Source organism: Nannospalax galili, unplaced genomic scaffold, assembly GCF_000622305.1.
Source record: "Nannospalax galili isolate Female #2095 unplaced genomic scaffold, S.galili_v1.0 scaffold5, whole genome shotgun sequence".
NCBI classification, from domain to species: domain Eukaryota; kingdom Metazoa; phylum Chordata; class Mammalia; order Rodentia; family Spalacidae; genus Nannospalax; species Nannospalax galili.
In genome coordinates, this window is record NW_008353126.1 from 2,717,892 (window position 1) to 2,728,831 (window position 10,940).

Here is a 10,940-nt window from a genome sequence, read left to right on the forward strand (position 1 = left end):
ATCTGTTTTATGGCAGATGCTATGTTAGATGATGAAGACACAGCAAAGACCAAGATACAATCAATCATCTTCTGCTGAGAGGATTATATTCTGTTTTTAGTTGAAGAAACAGAAGCTTAACTAATGATACAATTAATCACATAGAAATAACTGCTAAGCATGATAAGGAAAATTACAAGGTGATATCAGAGCATGTAATAGGAGTCTCCTGGTTCAGGGATGGCTTTTTTGAGGAAATGACTTTTATACAGAGACCTGAGGGCTAAATAAGACAGCTAGGAAAGAGATGGGGAAGAGATACTCAAAGGTCCCAGGAGGGAAGCAGCCTGGCAGCTGGTGAGACTGCAGCACAGCAGCAAGAGGGAAAACATTGGAGAGATGCTGGGGAAGTGAGCAGAGGATGGGGTAGACCAGCAGGCCCTTGAGAGCTGTGGTAAGATATTGAATCTTATCTCAAGAGCAATAAGTATTCTCAGCACCCAAAGTTCTGAGCAAGAGACAACTGCGTTTAAATTTGCTTTCATCATTCGGGCTGCTGGTTAGACATGGCATGGAGGAGGCAAGGCGGAAGCAGGAGAGTAGCTGGAAGGTTGCAAGGTGGCTCAGACAGGAAGAATGCTGGCCTGGCTAAGTAGGAGGTAGTGGGCTCAGATACAGGAAGAACTAGAAAGCCAGGCAGTTGGGTTGTTAGTATCAGCTCAATTATTGCCATTCAAAATCTTTCCAGGTGACCATTTCCACTCATTTCTATGGAGGAGATATCCTCTTGCTCCCTCCTAGGGATATTCTGGGATGCCTTAAGATCCAGGCTTCAGGCTGGTCTGTGTCTTGGAAATACAAGTTATTATTAACCTGCCCACATTCTGCCTTACTGGATGATACTGAAGATAATGATTCCTTCCTTCTCAGCGCAGCCCCCAGAGAGAGGAGAAACCTTTCTTCTTCCCAGGGGGTGGGGGCCTGATCGAGTGACTATATAGATGATCTGCATCTTGTCCTGGGTTAAATGACATTCACTATTAGGACTCAAATGGAGTGGGGATGGATTGTCTTAAACCACACAGTTCCTCTCCTTCGGCTCTGCCTCCAATGCTATGATGGTAATGTTTGTGATGTATAAACTTGAACTCTAAAATAACATTAAAATCTGTCTGTTGAATGTCTACCACATGACTCAAACGCCAGTCTTTCTGAGAGACTTAAGAATAGCAATGGGGGAGGCAGCAGAGAGCTAGAGAGACAGCTCAGCAGTTAAGAGCTGGCTGCTCATGCAGAGGACCTGGTTTGGTTCTCAAGACCCACATGGTGGCTAACAACGATCTGTAACTCCAGTTCCAGAGGATATGATGTCCTCTTCTGACTTCTGTGGGCATTGCATGGCACAGGTGCACATGCAGGCAAAACATTCAAATACATAAGAATAATAAAATATTTAAATAAAAAAGAACAGCAACTGGGCATGGTGACACACACCTTTAATCCCAGAACTCAGGACCCTGTCTCAAAAAGACCAAAAAAAAAAAGAGAGAGAGAGAGAGAGAGAGAGAGAGAGAGAGAGAGAGAGAGAGATAGACTAGCAATGGGAGGCATTGTTCCTCGTTTCAGAAATCCAAGTATAGAGGGCTGGAGATAAAGCTTGGTGGTAGAGCACTGGTATAGCATGGGCAAGGCCTTGGTTCAATCTCTAGTATCACACACACACACACACACACACACACACACACACACACACAGAAAAAAAAAAAAAACTTTGAAAAGAGAGATACACATATAGCTTTACTCTCTGTATCTTTTCATCCTAAGGTTTTCCTCCCTGGGACCCAATACTGCCTGTCACATAATCTTGTTATTTGAAAGTGGCAATGTGGGGCAGTCAAAATCATGGGACTGGGCTTGAGTTCCAGCCTCACTAGTTGCCAGCTGGGAAACAGAGGCAGCTGGCTTAACCTCGATGAACCTCCAGTTTTTCACTCTGCAATGGAAATCATAATACTTATTTCACTGGGCTCCTGTGAAGGTTAAATAAAATCGTGTATGTAAAACATCTAGCATAGAGCCTGACCCCTAAAAGGCACATCTGAGATAAATACTCGGTTGTCCAAATCCCCTGGGCTGAGCTTTTCAATGACTAGCAAAAGTCTCCTCCATCTGAGTTGGGCATTTTTCTAGTTACTGGCATCTCAATGGGTTTGGAAGATCTCATCCAACATGTCCCCAAAAACCCGTAAAATCATGTCAGGCAGAATCAGTTTTAGGCTTTAACATTGGGGGCTGGAGAGATGGCTCAGCGGTTAAGAGCACTGGCTGTTCTGGCAGAAGACCCAGGTTTGAATCCCAGCACCCACAGGGCAGCTAACAACCCTCTGGTAACTCCAGTTCCAGAGGATCCCACACCCTCTTCTGCCCTCCAAGGGCAGTGCACAACAGAGGTGTGCTTACACACATGCAGGCAATACACTCATACACATAAATAAAATTTTAAAATTTAAATTAATAAAAATGAAAGTAAAGAAATTAACATCAAAGCCAGGAAGATACCCAATGTTTTGCACATTGCGTTCCAATCAAGTTGAAGAAAATTTATTTGCTGACCCAAAATCCCACGGAGGAAATCCAGTTGGGTTTTGTTTTAAGTAGACTGGACCATTAAAATCTGTTCTCCCTCATCTACCCACCTCTATTTCTTCAGGTGTTTCCTCTCAAAAGTGCCTGGCGGTCAGTGGTAAGTTTAGGTAAGGGTGAGCTAAGGCGGAAGTCACATTCCTTGGGGACCTGCTACAGCCTTTCCCAGTGTGGCCTCCTCTCCCCTCCTGCTGCTCTGCGAAGCAGGAGAAGCCCAGCGCTTCCCCAGCAGACTTGGGTGCCTGCTCCCGAACTCACGAAGTGCAGTTCTCGGTGGACTCCGTGACACTATCATCGACCTCCATGTTGGCTGAGAGGCTGGCAAAGCCATGAGGCAGCTCGTCCCACTCATCAAAGCGGATACCGGTGCCGAGGGAGTAGCGGCCCTCCGCGCACGGTTTGCAGGACTGGTCCTTCATATCCAGAAACTCCCCGGCATTGCAAGAGAAGGCTGGAAAACAGGGCAGGGACAAGGGAGGGGTGCTGAGGCCACTGTACTCCCTGGAGAAGTGGTGGGGGCTGAGGCATTCTAAAGGGGGGCGCTCAGGGTTGGGATCTCAGAGTTTGGCCCACTAAAACTGTGGGCCAAGAAACACCTTGTGTGATGCAGTTTATATAGAATGGCCAGAAGAGGCAACACCATGAGGCGTAAGGTGGGAGGGAGAGGACTACAGAGAGATTGTCACTAAGAGGTTATTATTTTTTTCCAGATGATTAAAATGCTCCAAAACTTGAGTAGAAAGGATTGCTGTGAATATTCTATCAGCCACTGAAATTTATCCAGTAAAAAGTAGAATGTATGGCATACAAGTTGTATCTTGTGAAGCAGAGGCAGAAGGATTGTTGCAAGTTCACAGTCAGCCTGGTCTATACGGCAAGTTCTAGGCCAGCAATGGCTACACAATGAAATCCTGTCTCAATAAGCAAAAATAAAACCACAGCAAAAAGAAAGTGGGGAAAGGGAGAAAGCAATATAGATGATGAAGATTTAAGGTTGGGCAGGCTCTGTCTTGCTGCGGGACTTTGGGCTGCCATTCTGAAAGTATTCTAGCAAGGAGGCTGCTGAGCCTTCTGGACCATGCAACGTCCTTCAGCCTTGACTTCTCCCGTGAGCCTCTGGCTTCCATCTCTCCCTTTCTGACTATACTACTGCCATGCTAGTTGAGGTTCTCAGCACCTGTTAAACCACTACAATGTCCTTTTAAGTACTTCCTGAGTTCTTATTTTGGTTCATTCTATAGTCGGAGGCATCTTTCTACAAGATGGATTTGTACTGTTATTCTCTATTTAAAAAGCAAGTGCGCTGGGCATGGTGGTGCAAGCCTTTGATCTCAGCACTTGGGAGGCAGCGGCAGTTGGATCTCTGTGACTTCAAGGCCAGCCTGGTCTACGTAGTAAGTTCCAGGACAGCTGGGGCTACAGGGAGACCCAAAAAGACCAAAGGTCTCAAAAAGACCAAAAAATAAAAATAAAAAGCAAGTGCATTGCCAGGTATAGTGGCACACACCTTTAATCCCAGCACTCAGGAAGCAGAGGCAGGCAGATCTCCAGGAGATTGAGGCCAGCCTGGTCTATATAGAGAGTTCCAGGGCAGCTGGGGCTACAGAGAGACAAAAACAATAAAAAGCAAGTGCTTGCTTTGGCAGCACATATATTAAAACTGGATCTATACACAGGTTAGAGAAAAAAATATGGCACCGCTTTGGGTTATTGCATTAAGCTTCAAGCCTGGCATTCAGCCTTCTGTAACTCCCCTGGTCCTGACTTTCCAGCCTGACTTCTCCACTTGAACCCTGTTGCCTTCTCTGTGCTGCCTTTATGCTGGACCCCAGTCTCTTATGTCTAAATTCTTCTACCTCCAAGGTTTTGCTCAGGTCTTCCCAGCTGCTACTCTCCACTAAGAATCCATAATTCTTTTTTTACCTCACATTGTATTAACACATTTCCTCTATCTGCTATCCACGGGGCTCTGAGCTACCCCAGGAAATGCCTGGCTCAGAGATGGTACTGGCATCACAGAGGTGCCAACAAAGGTTTGCTGAAGCAATGAATGATGGACTGAAGGTCTGCTCCCTCCTTCATGCTGTAAGTACCCGCAGCCAGTGACTGGTCATTATTGATCTTTGTGACCTACCCAGCATCCTGATACACATAGTAGGTGCTTACACATGCTGGGGGTTCACTAAGGGTCACTGTGTCAACTAAGGATGGCTCTTTTGTTTCTGTTAGCTAAACCAAGTTGTACCCAGGTACAACTGTTGTTCCCAGGATTCAGCAATATCCATTCATTGATGCTCACCCCCTGAACCAGACACTAGGGAAAGTTAATTTTGGAATTTAAATGTACTTACTCACCTTTCTAACTCTTTAAATAATTCCTTAATTCTAGTTCCTGGTTTTTACTGTTATTCCCTTTGTATTCCTAAAAGATCAGGACATGGGACATAGTGGCCAACTGTAGAAAAGTTGTAACAATGGAATTCACAGAGGCAGGGTGGGAGCCACAGCAAGCTATTGCCTTTCTGGCTACATAGTCATATTCACAGCTGGGAGGTTCTCGCTCCCTGAAGCAATGCCCAGTGTATCTTAAAAGCCTGTCTCAGCAGAAGTTCAATTTCTCTGGCTTCCTTTTCAAGAACAAAAGCAAACTGCAATATTGCCTAATGACAGTTCGTAGCTGGTGAATGTAGATTAGAGAGAAATGCACAGGCAGAAAATAAAGATGAATGAAAAAAAATATACAAGTGGAAGACAGCTAGAATTGTTTATATTTTACTCATTGGATCTAAATTTAAAAAAATAAAAGTAAATTCAGGTACCCAGTTTGCATCTATAAAATAACATTTCTGTACCACATTTCAAAAGAGGACAGTGACTAACTGGGAGAAAGATCTTATCCCTACATCGTCAAGAGGAGCCTAGTGTGGATGGCAAGAGAGTTGAGGTAGAGACCAGAGCTAAGTATCAGGAAGGCCCTGGAGCAGGAAAGCTGCTTACAGCACTCGGTGCCCTTGACGGGGTCAGGGAGGCTGGTACACAGGCCCGGGGTGTGCGGCACGGCGACCCTCCACCTGGAACCCGTGCTGTCACATGCGGTGTACTCATAGTGATACTCTGACTGCAGGGGAGAGAACAGTGGGCAGAAAGGTCCATTAGCACTCATCAAATATTAACAGTTTCCTGCCCAGCATGAGGGCAACTGACACCCTTTATTACAGTAATGGCCCAGGGAGCAAAGCATCATAACACCCAAATTACAAAGCCGATGTGAGAACTACAATAACTGGGATTGTTTCTTTCTACCTGGCTGTGGTCTAGTGCCGTAGAAGTCCATTTGTGTGTGTGTGTGTGTGTGTGTGTGTGTGTGTGTGATTCTCTTTATTGTTGTGTACAATGTCCTAAAAAGCTAGGGTTGGGAATACAACTCAGATGATAGAGTGCTTGCAGAGCAGGCAGGAAGCCCTCGGTTTGAAGACTAGAGGTTCAAGGCCATTCTCAAATACATAGTGAATCAAGAACAGCCTAGGCTATATATAGACCATGTCTAAAAAGAAATCTAGAAACTGGAAGCTTTTTTTGTCTAAATAATAGAATTTGTGAACAAGAACATTCTAAATGATAAGACTCTAAATGGAAGGGCTGGTCCACAAAAACATTTACAAGGGATTGTCACACAAAGCTTTATTTCTAGTTCTCCTTCTACTCACAAAGACTCTCAACTCTCACTTGCATTATAAAAGTGTAATATATAGGGGCTGGAGAGAGGGTTCAGCGGTTAAGGGCACTGGCTAGTCTTCAAGACGACCTGGGCTTGGTTCCCAGTATCCAAACTGTAACTAACAAGCATCTTTAACTCCAGTTCCAGGGGATCTGGTGGGCATTGCAAACATGGGTGCAATTACATAACATGCAGGAAAAACACTCATACACATTAAATAAAAATTTAAACAACTCTCTCCAGTGAAGCTTCCTCACACAGTGGAGGGCAGTGAACACAGATGGCCACAACTGACCAAAGTATAGAAAACAAGAGACTGCAGAGTATGTATCCCTGGATAGGACTTCCATATTAAACATCATCCACTCAGGGCTCAGGAAGAGGGGGTAGAAAGGTTGTAAGAACCAGGAATAGTGCATGATCATAAGGAAACAGTCTTTTTCTTATTATTTTATTTTTATGTGCATGTGCGTATTGCCTGCATGTATGTAAGTACACCTGTGTCCCTGTGTCATGAAATGCCCAAGGAGGACAGAAGAGGCTGTTGGATTCCCTGGACTGTAGTTACAGACAGTTGTTAGCTGCCATGTGGGTGCTGGGATTCAAACCCGGGTCTTCTGCAAGACCAGCCAGTATTCTTAACTGCTGAGCCATCTCTCCAGCCCCAGGAAACAGTCTTACAGGCTTTTGGGAACTTGCTCATATGACTTACAGCTATGGTGACAGCATGCACAAGACCCATGCAAACTCAATCAGACAAGAACCAGCATACAACAAGGGAAAGGCACAGGAGGCCCCAAGGAACTATTGGCAGCTGATCACTGCTGGATGAGGGAGAGTTGATCCTCGTTAAGGGAGTGAGACTAGACAGGCTGAACAGGCTCCAGTAGATGAACTCACACGGAGGGACATCTGGATAACAAACTTGACTCAATAGGCCTTAGCATATATGACATAATGCATGAAATCCTGTGGGTGGGCTATGGGAGGTGCCCATAGGAGAGAGGATCTAAATATGATTAAGTTGTATTGCATGAAATCCACAAAAATTCAATAAAAAATATACATTGAAAAGTGTCATATTTAGCCCAACAGGTAATGTGCAGTCAGCACATGTACCTGTCCTTGCTCAAGTTCCCTGTGCACAGGGAGCTCACTCTTCAGCTGCTTCTCCTGAACTAGCGTAAACTGAATGACAACAACATAGTCACCACTGGAGAGCAAGGGAACACAATTGATGCACCAGGCCACCTTAAACAAGTCTTACTCCTTCAGATCTTCTCATAAACCCCAGATCAGTTTTGTCCTAACAGTTTCATGGTCTTCACTTGCCCAGAACTATATTCACACCTGTATTTTGTGTCACTGTATCTGTAAGAAAAGCAGGATGAAGTCCCCATTCCATCAATGCTGAAAGCATGATTCTCTAACATGCTTAACTGCAAGGGGCTGAGGCTAACCAGTTAACTAAGACAGTCTGAAGTTTGCTCATCTGTCGCATCAGGACCACAAGGAGAAAGCTTTGTGGGGTTTTTTGTTTTTGTTTTTGTTTTAATATTTTATTTATTATTTTTATTTTATGTGTATGAGTGTATTGCCTGCATGTATGTGAGTGCACCCATGTCATGCAATGCCGAGGAGGTCAGAAGAGGGTTTCGGATTCCCCTGGAACTGGAGTCAAGGACGGTTCGTAGCCGCCATGTGGGTGCTGGGAATTGAACCCAGGTCCTCTGCAAGAGCAGTCAGTGCTCTTAACTGCTGAGCCATCTCTCCAGTCCCAAAAGCTTTGTTTTTATAAAAAGTAAACACACTATATCTCATCTATCCTAAGATGCACATGCTTTCACATTTAACATCTGTGAAATCAAAGTGTGTCTTATTGTGTCATATTTTAAGTAATTCAGAGCCTTTTTTTTATGTTACACTAAAAAAAAATGGTGTGTCACCAGGCATGGTGGCACACGCCTTTAATCCCAGCATTCAGGAGGCAGAGACAGGTGGATCTCTGTGAGATCAAGACCAGGCTGGAACTACAGCAAGTTCCAGGCCAGTTGGGTCTACAGGGAGACCATGTCTCAACAAAACAAAACAAGACAAAAGTGGTGTGTCTTATAAGCAATGATATCTCAGATTTGTTGAAATATGTTGAACATTTTGTTTCTCATTCTGTGATTACAGAAACTTAGGAGGAGGAAAGAACAACTGTAGGCTCCATCTTTATTTTCCTCTCATAAGTATTTGCCAAATACATATTGTAGGCCCAGCATACAGAGGTCTGAGCTGTACCCAGTGTGACTCAGGGCAGCAACATGAACTTGGCACTTTCCCCTTGAAGAAGAGATACAGAACAGAGTGGTTGGGAGAACTGAAGCCTAAGTTTTGTTTTGTTTTGTTTTTTGGATTTTTTTTGTTGTTGTTTATTTTTTTTTTGAGACAGGATCTCCCTGTAGCCTCACTGGCCTGGAGCTCACTATGTAGACCAGGCTGGCCTTAAACTCACAGAGATCCCTGTCTCTGGCTCGGATTAAAGGCATTCACCACCACACCCAGTAGAAGCCTAACTTTTTGTTTGCTTGCTTGTTTCAGACAGAATCTCCTATAGCCCAGGTTGTCTTTGAACACTCTCTTAAATTACATTTATTCGTGCATGTGTGTGTGTGTGTGTGTGTGTGTGTGTGTGTGTGTGTGTGTGTATGCGTCCACGAGCATATTCATGTATGGAGATCAGAGGACAACTTGCACAAGTTGACCATCTCTTCTACCATGTGAATCTCAGAATCAAACCCAAGCTGTCAGGCTTACAGCAGGTGCCTTTACCCAGAGAACCATATCTTGATCCTGGCTTTGAATTCACATATGACCTTGAACTCCTTGATCCCCTTGCCTCTGCTTCTCAAGTGCTGGGATTTATAGACCTGCGCCAACACATCCATATCCTGAGGATTAATTTTTTTCCCAGAATTTGTACCTTTGAATTTAATATTAGTGTCACCAAAAAAGAAAGACCTTCAGGATGGGAATCTTTGAGCCCTGGGCTACTCTGTCTCTGAGCCTATTTTTTCCTATAGTTACAGTTGTTGCCTCACTTCAAAGGACTTAAGGGTAACCAAGACTATTTTGATTTCAGTTCTAAAAATGATACTTTCCAAAGGTTTTTTTTTTTTTTTAAGAATGAGGGTTAAGTGAAATCCACAGTACTAATATCCAGTGGAAATTTGACTAGACAGAAGGGATTCTGCCTGTGAACCTAATTGCCCCCTGTCATTTGTACAGTGCTTTCCCCATTCCCAAACCCCATCTTGTTTGAACCTCACAGCTCCCTAGCAGGAAGGCAGAGCAGTTGTTCTCTTCATTGTATAGGTGACTCTTGACGGGGTTAAATAGCTTGATCAAAGTCACAACCTGTAAGTCACTGAGCTAGAACTCAGAATCCTCTCCTGCTTTTCCAGCTCTGACCAAACACAAAGTTGCATTAGACCAAATTTCACAACCAAGTCTAAAAATTAAATGACATTATAGGTCATCTGCCAGCAGTCAGGCTAGGCTCCCTTTGGAGGCCTGAGAACTGATGTTAAAATACCTAATCTGGAGCAGGGCGTGGTAGCACACACCTTTAATCCCAGCACTTGGGAGTCAGAGGCAGGTGGATCTTTGTGAGTTCAAGGCCAGCCTGGTCTACATAGTGAGTTCCAGGCCAGGTGGGGCTACAGGGAGACCCTGTCTCAAAAACACAAAAAAAAACAAACAAAAAGGACCCTAATCTGTTCAAGCAGAAAATTTTAATTCATTCTCATTGCACGTGGCCCTTTGAGGGCACTCCTTTTCATGGATTTTCACTTGATGTCTCCTGGTGTTGATCAGGATAGGGCACCTGCTAGGGAAGTGGTGGTTCTGAGCCTTAGAAAATTTCCCTTTTAATATGTGCTAATTTTCTTCATGGCACTTGGGGATAGTCACAGCATCCAAGGTTGCAGAGCTCTGATGCAGCTGTCTGAAAACTGAACTATGCTTCAAGATCATACCATATACATCACATTTAGGCAGGGAGGGTTCAATCAGGGAATATCTGGCAGGCTTCCTCCATTCTAGTTGGTATTGTCTATGAGGAGAACAAGTCCCCAAACATGTTAGTTACTTTTCTCATTACTGTGGCCAAATACCTGACAAAAAGCAATTGAACAGAGGAAGGGTTTGATACAGCCCATCTTGGCGGGGAGGCATGGCAGCTGCACCGAGAGACTGCTGGCTCCCATCTCAGTGGACCAGAAAGCAGAGAAACGGGAATGTCAGGTATCACTGACTTCCTCCTTCTCCTTTCCTATTCAGTCAATGACCCCAGCCCACGGGATGGTGGCAACCACATTCAGTGTGGGTGTCCTCTCCTTTAATCTTCTCTGGAAGCGACCTCATAGACACACCACCCAAAGGTGTGCCTCACTGATGTCCTAGGCATTTCTTAATCCCATCAATTTGACAAAAGTAACCACCAGATCAACAGTATCTCAATTTATTCAGTGATCTGCCTTTGAAATTGTACAAACTATTACAGCAATTCACAAAGGACACACACAAACACACACACACACACACACACACACAC

At 44.4% G+C, this 10,940-nt stretch overlaps 1 protein-coding gene across 3 annotated transcripts in view; it reads right to left on the bottom strand.

The window, feature by feature from the left end:
• Positions 1-10,940, bottom strand: part of Kiaa1324 (KIAA1324 ortholog) — a 100,576-nt gene that overhangs the window by 41,834 nt on the left and 47,802 nt on the right. For 2 of the 3 annotated variants that reach the window (XM_008850404.3, XM_008850405.3), the window contains exons 2-3: positions 5,620-5,740; positions 2,881-3,073 (exon numbers count right to left, since the gene is read on the bottom strand). The exons of the other annotated variant lie outside the window; for it this stretch is intronic. In XM_008850404.3, coding sequence (XP_008848626.1) covers positions 2,881-3,073; positions 5,620-5,740 — 314 coding nt within the window. The remainder of the gene's footprint in view (positions 1-2,880; positions 3,074-5,619; positions 5,741-10,940) is intronic. 3 annotated transcript variants of the gene reach the window in all.